Source organism: Sceloporus occidentalis, unplaced genomic scaffold (genome assembly GCF_023333645.1).
Source record: "Sceloporus occidentalis isolate IW3139 unplaced genomic scaffold, rSceOcc1.0.p SCAF_3, whole genome shotgun sequence".
In the NCBI taxonomy this organism is placed as follows: domain Eukaryota; kingdom Metazoa; phylum Chordata; class Lepidosauria; order Squamata; family Phrynosomatidae; genus Sceloporus; species Sceloporus occidentalis.
The window spans coordinates 43,905,775-43,922,458 of NW_028316983.1; the positions used below are offsets into that span (position 1 = coordinate 43,905,775).

The following is a 16,684-nucleotide window of genomic DNA, read 5'->3' on the forward strand; positions in this document are numbered from 1 at the left end:
CCAATAAGTGGAGCTATGCTGTGGGTAATTTTTACATACACTCTTCTTTGTGGTCTCTCGTGCTCCATACCCACCTCTTGGACTGAGTGCCCCAGCTCTGGTGTCTGCAATCCGCTATGCTGAACAGCTGGGCAGAGAGCATGCCAGGTCAACTAAGGGAGGGTTACGCCTCTTGGGCTCTGCAGCCGCTTGGATTAAGGGGCTATGCGGATTTACTATCTGCTCCTGCTTCAATTCCTCTGCCTCCAACGATTTGTATAGGGAACATGCAAGCAATGCAGAGCAAACTAGGTCATTGCGAAGGGACTTTGTGCATCTGTGAGATTCTCTGGGGGGAGGCCACTGGCTCTCCTAGCTCTTTTTCCTCTCTTACCAAGCCACACTGCTGCCTCCCCTAGATCTTGAAAGGGGATGTGATTAACATAGGTGGCAGATGGGGAAATTCTGTGAGCTCCAGATGAATCCTTCTGACAAGTTTTTTGCTGACACTGTTCCAGTGCCCAGACCTCCTTCTCTTCCTGGGCAGAAAGACTCTGCAATAAGCAACTTCCTGCTGGTTTGAATCTCACACACAAAGGCCTGCAGTGGAACATGGAACCTAGGCTGCTTCTAACCTCCATCTCTGGATTTAGTTGCTACTCTCCCTTCAGCCTGGCAGAGCCATGGATTTACAGATTGAGCTGGCCATGATTCCCCAGAATGAACACAGGGAACAAATCCGTAACCATCCATCTGTCCAATGGCACTAATTTCAGCATGTTCATGTATCAGGTAAGCAGGATTTACCTTTAAGTACCTGACAATTTAAGTTCTTCATCTGCCCAGGCAAATGTAGGTACTTCAGGCCCTTTCAGTAGTTCTGGATCTCTCTGAACTTTAATGAGCAGTCTGTTTACTGTCAGTTCTACTTTTTCCTTCCAGGCATTATCTCTGGACATGGATCCATGTTGGTTTTTGTTTCTGCTGAAAAATGGAAATGGCAGTGCTTATAAGCTGCTGTAGAGGTCTTCCTAGTAAGAAGATGGTAGCTCTGTCAATGCTATCAGTTATGTCACCAACAGTTACAAAAGAGGCACTATTTTCTAGGGTTTTTGCTGTGAACAGCTCATGCTTATGAAGCGTGTCTTAATAGGATAGTTTTCATGTGCACATGAACTTTGGTGCTACTGATTGAGACTTATATCAGGTGTCATGTTCTTTGCTGTAGTTCAGTTGGATGAACAAAGAAACTGCAAATGGGAAACAGCTGAGTAAGCATGAGCACAGAGTCTTTTATTCCCCACCCCCCACTTGACAGTTTGAAGTTGCTCAGTGAATTTGCTGCTGCCTTTACAAGTACAACAACCCAACTTTACACATTGCATGGTTCATGCGAACCTGAGGCAAGAACTGACATTAGCATAGTGGCAGACCTTAGGTGATCTGCTTTATTACAACTAGTTTACCAAATGGCCCTAAGGATTCCACAAGTACACGGTCAGGCTAAAAAGATCCTAGGATGGATGATCACCCAGAGTCATAGCAATGGATAACTGATGCTTCAAAATTAAGGGGGGGGGGCTGGTGTCATACTTGATAGATATGTATGGTTGACACAAGAATTTGATCTGTCAAAAAATATGTTTAGTTTGGACATTCTTTCTCTTCTTTTCTTGTGTGCAAGTGTGTATGTACACACAGATACACATGCACACACACACACACATATATGCATACATATGTATCTCAAGCATGCAATGTACAGAAACTTTGGGACAAATTACTATTGAACTGTTCTTATTCATAGAATACATGTTTACTTTTTGAGCTTCTATAATTTGATCAAACCAATTTATCATTATCAAATTATCATTTTTTTCATAGTGTTTTCAGCTTTACCTTTTAGAAGAGGTAAAAGTAGTCTCTGAGAGGATATGCTTGCATATATTATACTGTGTTTGTGTTAGATTTGTCTAATTCGTATTGCCAACTAGATGTAACAATGTGTTAGATTTGTCTAATTCGTATTGCCAACAAGATTTAACAATATATTCTTTTCTGTCTTAAATACCTAAATAGTTTTGGAAACAAGCTGTGATGAACAACATGAGTTCTGCCTGATAAAGTCACTCTCCTTCCCCCCCCCCCCCCTGACATGCCACATATATACAAAAATGTTCACATATTTATCTAGCTTGCATTTTCTCTCTTCCTAGCCTAATCCTCTAGGGTTTTTTTCTTGACAGTAGGCAATTGTAATGGGCTTGTGGTGAAACTAATACTCAAAAGGAATTAAATTCATAGAGGATAATTTATCAATGACTGCAAGTCATGATGACTACATATTATTTTCAGTACTAAAAGTAGCATGCCTCTGAATTGGAGTTGCTATGGAACAGCAGCAGGAAAAGATACTCCTGGGTTACTCTATTTTGTTTTGTTTTTTAAAATTCATTAGCGAATTCAGTTCACTAACCCACAGTTTGGCCCTCAAATTCAATCTTTATCAGAACAAAGTAAAACCCTGACTGCCAAAATGGAAATCCAGTAACCTCTCTGTTGCCCTCATGTCTTATTGGAATTAAATCCCAAACAGTTCGGAATAGAGAAACAGTGAAATTAAAGCTGGACTGTAAAAAAAAAGATATAAAAATCCATATACAGTTGTGATTACTATATTTGACAAATTGAAATTATTTGGGCCCTTAAACCTATTGGAATTGGATGAAATATTTGTTATTCTGATAAAGAGAAATCAGTATTTCATCAAATTCCAATATGTGCTGCTTGTGGTTTTCTGTAAGCCTCTGGATAGCCACTGTAGGAAATAGGATGCTGGAGTGGTTCTACCTCTGATCCAGCAGGAAGATTTTTATGTTCTGCAGTGATAGACCTCAGACAGTTCGGATTGTTCTTATGATGAGCCTTAAGGAAAATGGGGCAGGGCTCTGATAATTTTAGAAAACGAGAAATCCACTTTCTAATTCATGTTATTAACAAGATGTTTGTTTTATGTTAATGGTGCTATAAGCCCTTTGCTTCTATGAACCAAGGGACACCATAAGAACAATAACTTAGACTTGGCATTTATGAAAAGCTTGGAAATTGCAATTCTGATTCATTTGGACATTCGGTTTTATTTTAAATTTCTCTCTATCCACATTGGGATATTTATTCTCTATGATGCCACATCAATAGCACTGATTGCTTCTGCATCTATTTTGATTCATAAAATTAGACTGGCATAAACAGTAATTCCAATTAAGTATTTAAAATGAGTTTAATATCCCAGCTGGACTCAATTCATTCCTTGAATTTATTTATTGAAATACATTTTTCTTTATTTAAGGATTTTTTTTGGGCATTTTTTAAAATGAGGCTTTTCCTTATGGAAATGAAGAATTGTCATTGGAAGTCCAATATGCTGTACACCCTCCTCTGTTATTCTGTATCATTGATAGATGTAAAGAAAACATAACTGATACTGTCAACATTTAACCTTTAATCTTAAAAATCCTCAATCAAATATAATTCTTGCTCCAAGGGGCAAGATGGGAGAAGCACTTAAAAGGTAGCCTATGATCCATAGAATTTTATAAATCAAATTTGATAAGTTCAGTTGTGCAGGAAAGCACATTAAATATAGTATAGATTTTATGGCTCAACTATGAAGTTTACCTAATAATTACTTGCTTTCTAATAATTCAGCAGACTCATTCTGCCCTATGTGAAGTTTCTGCATCTAGATTTTTTTTTTAGAGTTCTTAACTACGGCAAGATTAGGCATCCCTGTTTCACTTTCTAATCCATTTATAGGTGTCCATGCCTAATCTGGAGAGCTTATTGCTGTGCAGTTTACCATTTGAGGCCTGGGAGACCAAGGTCTGGCAAAGTCTAATCTAAAATGTCTGTTGGAAAGACTATAAGCTTATAAAGGATTTCAGTAAGTTGAGGAGGAAGAACTTGTTAAATATGTCCATATGACAAACCTCTTTGAATGATTCCAATGAGACCAGATAACAGAGTTTCAAAGAATCTCAAACTGCTTCAAGATGATGTCAGCTTCATCATCAAAGAAATTTCCCAAATCTGGTTCTGATTGTGTTAAAGCTCATAATATTATAAACAGTTAATCTCCAAAGAGCCATAGCCTTTTTGTTGCTTTGTTCCTACATGCTGCCAAGGGTGTTTATAGATACTTCCTTCCTCAAAGGGGGAAAAAAACCCTACAGCCCTGTTATTTAGGTGCAAGATTTGCTAATTAATGAAATCTCATTCCGAGATGAGGGATCATAAGAATGATTTCATTCAGATATAAGGGTTGTTGTTTTTTTTAAGGAAAGGGGAGATATATTTAAAAAAACCCTTACCTTCAGGCAGGACATGGAGAATCTAGCTGTTACTGTAGCTTCAGCTCTGAACCTGTGCAGTGTAGACTTTTTTTGTAGACTCGGGGACTATGCCCCTAAGGGGCGGCCTCAGGCATCTCAATTGTTACCAGATTGGGGCTGTGGCAACCATACGCCACGGCCCCGATCTATCCTTTCCAAGGTGCAATAGCTGCAGCACTGTGGCTTTACGGCGCTCCTTTGGCTCTGCGTTTTGCGGATGCAGCATGGGAGGAGTGCTGTGATGCCACATGTCATGCAGTGCATGGCATCATGCTACCCTGGGGGCAGAAACGGGGTGTGTGTCGTGGAGACGCTATGCCCCAACTCCATCCCCAGGCCGGCCCAAACGGCTGGTCTGCACAGTCCCTCAGTGCAGACTTCCATTCAGAAGAATTGATGTCACAGGTGGCACAAAACAGATTGAAATGTCAACAGACACTCATTTCTTTTAATTGGATGTGGTGTAAGATGCTTCTACATTTTATTTATGATAGTATAGTGTTTATAACTGTACACTGACTGGGGCAGATCTGAGTCAATGTATCTTTAGTTCATCATTCTCTATAACAGGGGTAGGCAACCTTTTTGAGCCGGGGGCCGGGTTGCTGTCCCTCAGACAACTGGGGGGGGGGCGAAGCTGGGGGGTGGAGCTTCCACCCTCTGGGGGCGGAGCTGCACACCAGGGGTGGAGCTTCCACCCTCTGGGGCGGAGCCGCACACCAGGGCGGAGCTTCCACCCTCTGGGGGTGGAGCTGCATGCTGGGGCGGAGCTTCCTCCCTCCGGGGGCGGAGCCGCATGTCAGGGGCGGAGCTTCCACCAATGTCCCGCAAGGAGAAGTAGGCATGTGCCTGGCCTCTCCTCCTCGGTCCCATCCTTCGGCCAAAGCCCAAAAATTAATAATTAAATAATTTTTTAATAAATAAATAAATAAATAAATAAATAAATAAAAATAATTCCTACATACACTGCAAACATTATATGAAGTAAAAAACAAAATGGGAACATATACAATATTCAAAATGAAGAACAAGAACAAGTAAAGTTAAATAAAAATTAGGAAATCCAGATCAAATGCATGCACACTGTCTCAATCCAGAAAGGAGCAAGCCAGCCCATGTGGAGGGATTTTGCAAAGAGAATAGCAAGGGATATAAGCATAAGAATAACAATATTTGCAGCATGCAAGCTACCTGAAAGTCAGAAAGCAGAGGGAAAGCATAGAGTTGGAAGAGACTGCAAGGGCCATCCAGTCCAACCCCCTGCCATGCAGGAAATCCAGATCAAATGCATGCACATTGTCTCAACCCAAACAGCCAGCCCATGTGGAGGGATTTTGCAAAGAGAATAGCAAGGGATGTAAGCATAAGAATAACAATATTTGCAGCATGCAAGCTACCTGAAAGTCAGAAAGCAGAGGGAAAGCATAGAGTTGGAAGAGACTGCAAGGGCCATCCAGTCCAACCCCCTGCCATGCAGGAAATCCAGATCAAATGCATGCACATTGTCTCAACCCAAACAGCCAGTCCATGTGGAGGGATTTTGCAAAGGGAATAGCAAGGGATGTAAGCATAAGAATAACAATATTTGCAGCATGCAGGCTACCTGAAAGTCAGAAAGCAGAGGGAAAGCATAGAGTTGGAAGAGACTGCAAGGGCCATCCAGTCCAACCCCCTGCCATGCAGGAAATCCAGATCAAATGCATGCACATTGTCTCAACCCAAACAGCCAGCCCATGTGGAGGGATTTTGCAAAGAGAATAGCAAGGGATGTAAGCATAAGAATAACAATATTTGCAGCATGCAAGCTACCTGAAAGTCAGAAAGCAGAGGGAAAGCATAGAGTTGGAAGAGACTGCAAGGGCCATCCAGTCCAACCCCCTGCCATGCAGGAAATCCAGATCAAATGCATGCACATTGTCTCAACCCAAACAGCCAGCCCATGTGGAGGGATTTTGCAAAGGGAATAGCAAGGGATGTAAGCATAAGAATAACAATATTTGCAGCATGCAAGCTACCTGAAAGTCAGAAAGCAGAGGGAAAGCATAGAGTTGGAAGAGACTGCAAGGGCCATCCAGTCCAACCCCCTGCCATGCAGGAAATCCAGATCAAATGCATGCACAATGTCTCAGCCCAAACAGCCAGCCCATGTGGAGGGATTTTGCAAAGAGAATACCAAGGGATGTAAGCATAAGAATAACAATATTTGTTAGCATGTGGAAGCTACCTGAAGGCCACAGAACAGGGGAAAATGCATGCACACTGTGTCACAAACCACAAAGGCACAGGTAGTAGGTGTAGCTTCCGATAACCCCCCCTCCCCCAATGAACCAACCTCTTCTCTTGGCTCTGACTCTTTCTTTCTTTCTTTCTTTCTTTCTTTCTTTCTCTTTCCTTCTCTGCCTCCTCCTCCTCCTTCCCCCCCTCCCCGCTCTTCCATGGGGAGAGGGCTGAGGGCAGAACCAGGAGAGCCAGGAGAGCCAGGAGAGCGGAGCCAGAAGGTGAAGGGCAGGGCCAGGAGGGCGGAGAGAGAAGGGAGAGCCAGGAGAGCCGAGCCTGAAGGGCGAAGGGCGGGGCCAGGAGGGCGGAGGGCGAAGGAGGAGGAGGGAGGAGGGCGTCGCCCATTCAGAGGCCTGGCACGGCCCTGGAGCCCTCAAACAGGACTCTAGGGAGCACACTGGGCCTGCTAGATGGGCGCTGCCATTTTGTTTTTAAAAATGGTGGCGAAGTCTCGCGCGACCTTTGTCGTCGCGCGAGACTTCGCCACCATTTTAAAAAACAAAATGGCAGCCAGAGCGGCGGCAATCGGCGGCAGGAGCGAGCGGGGGCCAGTCCTGGCGCCTCCGGGGGCCGGATGTGGCCCGCGGGCCGCAGGTTGCCGACCCATGCTCTATAAAGACCTAGATGTCACTTTTGTGTTTGAAAGCAAACAGTTGTAATCAGTCTTCATAAAGCCATAGGTGAAAAGGTCTTTAATCTGAAAACAGATTAATGTAAATGTTTGTTTAAAAATAACAATATTGTTTTTAGCATAGGAAAAAAGTTCTGTACACACTATTCTTTGCTCAGAAGGATATACTAGATACTTCCTGTTTTAATTACAGGATTATGGGAAGCAATTTCCTATGAACAACAACTCATTCTGAAAGTCAAGCTGTTAGTATGCTAGTTTAAGTATGTTAAAGTGTCCAGCTTTCCTCTTAACCATACAAGGCTGACAAAAATAATTGGCAAGTTGCATCAAGTAAAATTTGTGTCTTGCCTTGATTTGTTTTTATATTCAGGTAAAAGGTGTGAGCAAATTCTTTTTTATTTTACTTCTCCCCTCACACTTCACAGAGGACTTCAGAGCCTCAGAAATTAAAATTATACATGACATTTATGTGATGGAAATGAAAGAAGGATGATATTAGGGTACAGGAAGAGTAAGAAAAATAAATAATATTTCTAGGTGAGAAGAAAAGAGAGCAATGAAGGGGAAGGTGAGGTTTTTTTTTACACTCATTCTAGTGAAATTTCTTGTGAAATTTCACAGGCTTTTTGCTAGTCAGCTTTAAAACATAGCATCCATAACATCATAGGTCTGCCTACATTAGTGGTTACTATAGGGCTATAGCAATAGCAGCTTCGTTTATATACCATTTTATACCACCTAAGCAGTTTCTAAACGGTTTACAACTGTAAGCTAATTGCCCCAACAAACTGGGTATTCATTTTAACGACCTCGGAAGGATGCAAGCCTGAGCCCAAGGCGTCACCAGGGCATCTCTGGAGTAGCTTTTATTAGCAAATAAGAAAAGAGTTTTAGCATTTTAAAGAGATCTAGAATGTCTTTCAAAATATATACAGTTCCTGTTTTGTTTTGCATCTTACCTCTGCTATGCATTATTTACATAGTCTTGAGGATATATGATTGATTATCTCCTCAGAACTGGGAATAACTGCCTGGCCTTCCCTGGTGGGAGTGTGACACAACCAAGGTTGTAAAGTGCAGTGCAAAACAAACAATGATAAAAGTAAGGAGAAGACGTGTGGGTGTGCCTTCAGGTCATCTGTAGACTAATGGTGACCCCATGAATTTTGTAATATTGAACATCAAATTATCATCTACCTATTACTGAAATTAGGAAGGGGGATAAAACATGTTTGCTTCTAAAAAGGAAGCTGTATTAATAATCTCTTACAAGAATCTCTTGTGTCCCCTTAAATACTGGCAAATATTTCATGGTATATGCTTTCATAGACTAGAGTCCACTTCATTGGAAGCTTCTGTCACAATAGATTTGTTAACTTTATGGTACTGTTAAGCACTCCTGCATACCCCCCATGCTGTATTTTGTAGTCTTCATATTTTGAGATCTCTTATTTGGAGATGTGGAGCAGCATGGAGAAAGCCAGTTCTTTCCTGCTCCATTTTGGCTTTCTTTTATCTTGTGATAAGGCTGTAGCCTCAAAGGTGCCACAAGATCCCTTTTCATACCCCTTTACACGTTACTAATTTTATTGCAAACCTCCTATTACTGTAATGCATTATGTTCTGCAGTTTTTGAAAACAGTAGAAATTTCAGCTGTTCCAAAATAGGAGAGTAAGATGGAACTGTTCATTTTGATCATATGACACTAATTTTAATCTGCACTCACTGATAATCCATTAGTGAGTTCAGTTCCCAGCTCTGGTTTTAAAACTTTCCTGAAGGATCAGGTCTTTCTATATTTACCCAAATCCTAAAATGTTCTTCAGTGGCTCTAATGAGGTGCTGCAGGAACAATAAAAAACAAGATCTATTTCTGCTTATGGAACTCACTTGTATTTCTTCTTTGAAGCATGATTTTATTAAAATTAACTGGTTTTATTACTGGTTTAAAGGTAAAATGCATTCAGGAGTGGTTTAAAATAGTTGTCTTCTGCACACGACTAATGCCTTCAGTGAACAACCTTTATTGAGTTTTGTGTAGATCCAAGTAGATAGGCATTTACATTTTCCATTAATTTTTTTGAATCCTCTTACTGAGTGCAGCATTTTGTATGTATACACCCTGCTACACTCCTGGTTTCTCAGTGGGGAAAAAAAGGAATACACAGTAGGATTCCAACAACTGCTTAGAGTGTCTTGATTCTTATGCTACAGTGTCAGGCAGAGATAATGCAAGATGACTATGTAAATCTTGCCTTGTTTGCATTCTGAAGCTCAGGAATCATAGAGACAGGACCACTCATTTCCCTTTGAGGTATTTCAAATGCTCTGCCAGTAATAAAACCTCAATTCACCACCGTCTGCAGAGGAAGCTTCATCAAGTATCTCAAATGGGTAGGCTCTCAACGTGTTTCCTATTTTGGGTCCCTGTTTTGAACTTTGCTTGGTTCATCCCTGCCCTTTCTGAGGTAATCCCTGCAGCTGTCAGAAATTTTCAAATTGGCATTTAGCTTTGTAGGTCTTCTGGTGTATGGAAAAGACCATGAGGAAGGGAGCAATGGCTGGGAAGTTTCTGCCATGATTTGAATTCCTTTATCCTTCCTTACCATCTGCTTTGGTGTACAAATCCATGTACTAGTAGAGATGCTATGTGCCCCAGCATAGACATCTCCACAGCAATTTCTGTGATGTTTGGGTATCCAGCCAAGTCACTTTTCTTAAGGTAGGGCACAGTGTGAGATACAAATACTGAAGAGAGATTTTTTGAAGACTATACTGAGTTACTTTTACCCTGAGATACATCGCTTGCCCTCTTGCTAAGTTACAGATAATGAAAAACATAAATTGTTACTTAGTTATTATCACTGTTAATTTGTTGGGCATAGCAGGAAAGGCAATGAAAAATGTACTGAACATTGTTATTGTTTGCTTTCTTCATGAAGTGGCCAAAATACAAAATCCTCACTGTAGTCATCTTGGCATCCAGAGAGAGTTTAGACTTGAGCTGCTGTCAAGTTGACTGACTTACGGTGACCCTATGAATGAGAGAACTCCAAGTCACCCTGACATCAATGGACCTGCTCAGGTCTTGTAGACCAAGGGCTGTGGCTTCTTTGACTGAGCCTATCTGTAATAGTTTTCATTTTTTCTTATTGCCTTCTACCTTGCCAAGCATTATTATCTTTTCTCATGACTTTTGTCTTTTCATGATATGGCCAAGGTACAACCATCTCAGTTTAGTAATCTTGTCTTCTAGGGAAAGTTCTTATTTGATTTGCTTTAGGAACCATTTATGTGTCTTTTAAGAGTCCACAGTATCCATAGAACTCTTCTCCAATACCACATTCTTCCTATCATCTTTCTTTCCTATCCAGCTTTCACAACCATACATAGAAATTAGAAGTACAATGGCATGGACAATCCTAACTTCAGTATTCAATTATATACACTTCGCCCTTGCCTTACTTGGGGATCCATTCCAGACGCCTCTGCGTAAGGCAAATAGTTTGTATGCTTGAGTCCCATTGAAAATAATGGGGCTTCTGCATGGCGTGCGGCGCAGCGCATGCCATTCTAACTTCTGTTGTGCGGCTGGTTTGATGCAGAATTCAGAGCAGCCAAAAGAGACCTGGCCAAAAAGATAAGGGAATATTGGGGTGTAGAAAGATGTGCTGTGTCCACCACAACCACCTGCAGAGTTGAACCACGTCGCTAGGATGCCAGAGAGAAGGAATCTGAAGAGATGTCTGCAAAGGTATTCAGGCCAAGAAGGAAAATATTCCTTTACCACTGCAAACGGCCTTGAGCTCCTGGCTTGAGAAATAATGACAAGAGCACTTCAAGCCTTCACTCTACACAAGGGCTTTAATAAATAAGTTACTTTGTCAACCAAACAACCATAACAATAAAAACAGAGAGGCAGTTACTCTTACACCAACTGTCATAACTGATACTCTCTCACAGAAGGACTGACAGCATCAACATTCCATAATACAAGTGTCAACTGTCAACTGCCACTGGAACTGTAATAGGTTCCGCTACAGCTCTATCTTGTGGACACATAAATGTCATTTCCTAACAGGGAATCCCTTAAAAATCCATCTATAAAGAACATGGGAAACGTAATTAATTTCAGGCTGAAATATAAAAGTCTTTTAAAAGTTAAGAAAGCAAATTGCACAAAATCTCAGTGGCAGGAGCTGGAACTTGCAGCAACAGAACGGAAGGAAGGCAACATGGCTCGGGCCTGAGTTACTTGTGGAAGCGCTTCTCCCTACATAATCCGCCCTGCACATCTCAGAACATCTGGGAAGTTCTTATTAGAATATTATAATACCAGGTTAACGACAGCTTCACATAAGGCATTCACTGCTGCGGCCCCAAGATTATGGAATGACCTACCGAAAGAGATCCATCTCATTACTACCTTAGAGGCCTTTAAGAAGGCACTCAAAATGGATCTCTTCCGGCGGGCTTATCCACTGAATTCCATATAAAAAGGTTATGACGACTGCTCTTCCTTGACACTGGTTGTTGGTTAATGGACGAATTGTCATTTTTAGAGAACTAATAGGAATTCTTGCTAAATTCAGTGTTAGTATTTTATTTTGTATTGATTGTAAATTGTACTAAGTGTCTTTTAAGGTTGTAATCTCATCTCGATCTGTGGGAGAGGCGGGAGGTATAAATAAACTATATTATTATTATTATTCAGCAGAAACTGTTCAAAGCATAAATTGATCGTAGATCAACACATCATAGAACAAACCCAACTATTCAGATATCTGGGCATTGTTTTCAATGAGCCTCTTTCTTGGAAATGGCATAGGGAGGCAGTAAAGCTGAAAGCTGACGAAACAGTTGGAGCACTGCTGAAATTCTATTACAACCAGGGTGGTCAGCTGATTGAACCAGCTCTAAAAATCTTCAACAGTAAGGTTATTGCACAGATGCTTTATGGTGCAGAAATATGGGGCTTAGATATCCATTGGCAAAGCCTTGGAAATAATACAGAACAAATTTCTCCAAAAATTTTACGCCCTACCAACTGGAACCCCTGCAGCTTTCTTGCGTACTGAATCTGGCTGCCCATCAGTTAAAACAAGAGTAAACTGTGCACAGATAAGGTACTTCAAACAAATTGCCACCTTATCAACTAACCATCTTCCTGCATTGTGTTACATGGAAATGTGTAACAACCAGTTCTGGAAAACAAGTCTTCAAATTCTTTTACATAGTTATAACTTCTTTGAGTTGAACACTGTTTTTGGCATGGATAAGAAGCAATTAAGAGACTGGCTATTCTGGACTGATTCAAGAAGAGATTTACAGTCAATCAGGACTTCAAAATTTTCCCCATGGTTCTCCGTTTTGAAAACAGAACATTTTAGAGACAGATATTTGGCCAAACTTAAACTGCCTATTTTAAGAATTGCCTTTACTGAGCTGCGATTTCAAGTAATGCCAACTGCAGTTTTAGATGGATGCTACAACAAAGTGCCATTTGAGAACAGATTATGCATCTGCAGTCATTCTTAGGTGGAGGACATTGTCCATTACATGCTAATTTGTCTATTGTATAGTAATCCTAGAGAGAAATTCCTAACACCCCTGCTGACAAACCAAAGTGGGAGCTCTCTAGTAGATTTGGTTCAATTTCTTTTGAGTGACACCAATGACTATGTAACACACAGAGTGGCAATTTCTGCCCTGGCTGCAAAAAAGATTAGGAAGAGAGAATTAAATAAAATTGCCATAAATTGCCATGAAGACTCAAAGTATTAATTAGATTTTTATGAAGGAAGTATATCAATATTCAGAAAAGTCTTTTCCCCCTCTCTCTATCATATCAGTAACAATTTTTAACTGCACATTAAATTGATGGGATGTTTTTCTCCCTTTGTACCTTTGTGCCATTTGTTTTTAAATATTTTATGTATTTTGATAAGCTTTTTGTCATGGCCTTTGGCTAGCACAATAAACGTTTAATGAATGAATGACTGCAGTCTCTATTCTGATTAACGACTGAGCAAAGGCATGGGAAATCTTGAACTATTTCACTATTTTAATTGTCTGCTTTAATGTTAAGTGACTCATCAGCTGCCATTATTTTTGTTTTCTTAATGTTATTTTGTAAATCTGCCTTTGCACTTTCTTCCTTGTCTTTCTTCAGTAATCATGCCAAGTCTTTGCATTTTTTCTGCTAGTAGTATGATATCATTTGCATATCTTAAATTGTTGATGTTTATTCCTGCAATTTTAACTCCTCTGTCCTCTAAGTTTAAATCTGCTTTACATATGATATGTTCAGCATTGCAAGTTAAACACTGTAATAAAATGCAGCCTTTCCTGACCCTTTTGCCAAGTGGAAACCATTCAGTTTCTCTATATGCTGTTCTTTTGGCCTAAGTACAGATTACAAATCAGGACAATACTATGTTGTAGCACACGCATCTATAGCAGAGTGACCCATAGTTTTTTTTTTATGATCTACACAGTCAAAGGCTTTGCTAAAATCTATATAGCACAGGCTGTTTTTCTTCTGAAATTCATTGGTCTGTGCCATTATGCCATGTATATTTGCAGTATGATCCCTAGTGCCTCTTCCTTTCCTAAACCCAGTTTAGACATCTGGTGTTTCTTGCTCCATATATAGAAAAACCTTTTGTTGTAGAATTTTGAGCATCACTTTGCTTGCATAGGAGATTAATGCAATGGTCCTGTAATTACTGCATTGAAAATAGTGGTAGGCAAATAATATCTGCTCATAGTACCATTTCATTCTCTCTCAGAATGTTTTTAGGTTGAGTTCAACCTTAACTGCCTCTGTCAACACAAGACTCATGTTATATTGACCAGACATGAGATTAATTTGGGAGCCATAAATGTCCATGTGTTATATAAATTTGTCTTTAGAAGGTGTCCAGATTTGTGCTTTCTTCAATAGTGCCAAATGGACTCAATGCTCTTTATCAATAATATATAAACATTATTTTGCTATAAATACAGAGTTAGAAGATAAAGATAAGTCTACTACAGGCTGGGTCCCCCTTATTTGGAATTCCAAAATCTAATTCAAAAACCAAAACTTTTTTTCACAGATGACTGAGATAGCGACACCTTTGCTTTCTGGTGGTTCAGTGTACACAAACATAGTTTCATGTACAAAATTATTAAAATTATTTTATAAAATTACCTTCAGCCCATGTGCATAAGGTATATATGAAATATAAATGTATTTCATGTTAACACTTGGTCCCATCTCCAAGATGTCTCATTATTATGTAAATCTATGCAAATACAGGTATTCCAAAATACAAAACACTTCTAGTCCCTAGCCTTTTGGATACTCAACCAGTAGTATATGCCTATCTTGGATGTAACTAGTTCAAAATAAGTAGTGTGTTGTAACTAATTATCTCTCTCCTCACCAAAAAAAGAGAGACATAATCAAATTCCATTATAATTGTAACTTAATGAAGAACAACCTTATTCATTTTGTGATGTAACTGAGTTTAGTTATTCTAATTACAGATGTGTGACCTCATTTAAAAGTGTATTATTATTATTATCATGTTTATTTATAAAGTGCTATAGGTTTATACGGCGCTGTACAAAGTAGATAGTCAAAATACAGATACAAGCCTGCCTGTGGTGTACAGTCTAAAAACAATAAGGGAAGAATTTATAGAATTAACAACATGTCATTAAAATAATTATAAAGGACTATAAAACAGTGGACATCAACAGACCTACTCAACTGTGAAAGGTCAAATCACAAGTTGGAAAGCAACCTTAAACAAAAATATCTTCAATTCGGACTTAAAAGTAGATCATGAGATGGTAGTCCGCAAGTGAATGGGAAGGAGACTCCAAAAGTACGGAGCGGCACGGGAAAAGGGACAATTCTGAGACAAGGATGAGGAGATCCTTGCCTGTGTCAACAGCCCTGAGACCCTGGAACGCAAAGCACAGACAGTGCTGTAAGGGGAAACTAGTACTGACAAATAAGGGGAAGGGGCAACCTATGCAGAGCTTTAAACGTTAACAAAAGAAGCTTATAACGGACTCTGAAAGGGATTGGGAGCCAATGGAGAGATGACAACAGACGGGTAACATGATCATAATGGCAAGCTAATTTGGCCAAGAGAAGTCTGCCCACAATCTTTGTGAGAGCCGTCTCTGTGGAGTGGAGTGGATGGAAGCCAGACTGAAACTGATCCATAATAGGATTAGTAGAAGGTACTCGAGACATTGGAAATAAATGGCATGTTCCAGAACTTTGAGAGAAATGGCAGAAGTGAAATAGGGCAGTAATTAGAAAGGGAAAGTGGATCAAGTGAGGGTTTCTTCAGAATAGGGGCGACCAAAGCATGTTTAAAGGCAGAGGGAAAGAGACCAGTAGAAAGAGAAAGATTAATAGTGTAAAGAAGGGAAGGGAGAATAGAAGGGGCGACAGATATTAGAAGATGAGAAGGAATTGGATCAAGAGAACAGGTTGCTGGGTTGTCAGAATTCAACAACTTGGAAAGTTTGTCTACCGAGACGGGAGAAAAAACAGACAATTTTGTCAATGTGGAAGGATGAGAAACTAGGACAAAGGAAGGGTCAAGAACTTCAAAATTAGAATGGATAGATTCAGTCTCAGTAGTGAAATGAGTTGCAAAATCATACTGAGAAAATGAGAGAGGAATTGGTGGACAAGAAGGTTTTAACAAGGAATTCAATGTAAAGAGACGAGACGTTGAGGCCATCACTCATTAGCACTAATCAATGATACATAATAATTGTGTTTTGCCATGGGGATAGCACGCAACAAAGAAAAGAGAACAAATTTATAATGGATAAAATCAGCCCATTCCCTGTTTTTTTCCCTCCATAAACGCTCGGCTGCTCAACAACAGGAATGGAGATACCGAACAATAGGGGTGAGCCAGGGCTGTGGTTTAGTGGATGATGTTGTGTGTGTGGACAGAGGGGCAAAATGATGAATTGTTTCTGATAAGGTTGAGTAGACTAGAGAGAAAACTGGATCCGGACTTTAGGGAGGATAGGGAGGAGCCCAATACCTGTCCGAACGTCTCAGTGTTGACAGAGTCAATCTCTCAAAAGTAATGACGTACAATTCAGCAAGGTGGTGGTTTGTGAGCAAGCATGAACGAAATAAGATAGTGATCGGATAACAGAAATTCATTAGCCACATAATTAGTAGTTACACACTTTTTAGTGAGAACTAAGTCAAGGCAATGTCCAAGGGAGTGAGTGGGTGAATTAGAGCAAAGTTCAAGACCAAAAAGAAGATAATAAGGAGCTGAAACGTGTAGCTGCGGGATTATTAAGATCATGCATGTGGATATTGAAGTCACTCAAGATTGAAGTTGGGACTTCATCTGAAAGAAAAAA

General features: G+C 40.2%; 1 protein-coding gene across 13 annotated transcripts in view; it reads left to right on the top strand.

The window, feature by feature from the left end:
* Positions 1-16,684, top strand: part of PPFIA4 (PPFI scaffold protein A4) — a 186,797-nt gene that overhangs the window by 76,348 nt on the left and 93,765 nt on the right. Inside the window, exon 1 of one of the 13 annotated variants that reach the window (XM_089514248.1) lies at positions 277-771. The exons of the other annotated variants lie outside the window; for them this stretch is intronic. Within the exon in view, the coding sequence (XP_089370374.1) occupies positions 700-771 (72 nt within the window). The 5' untranslated portion in view covers positions 277-699. Of the gene's footprint in view, positions 1-276; positions 772-16,684 lie in introns of those variants that run through there. 13 annotated transcript variants of the gene reach the window in all.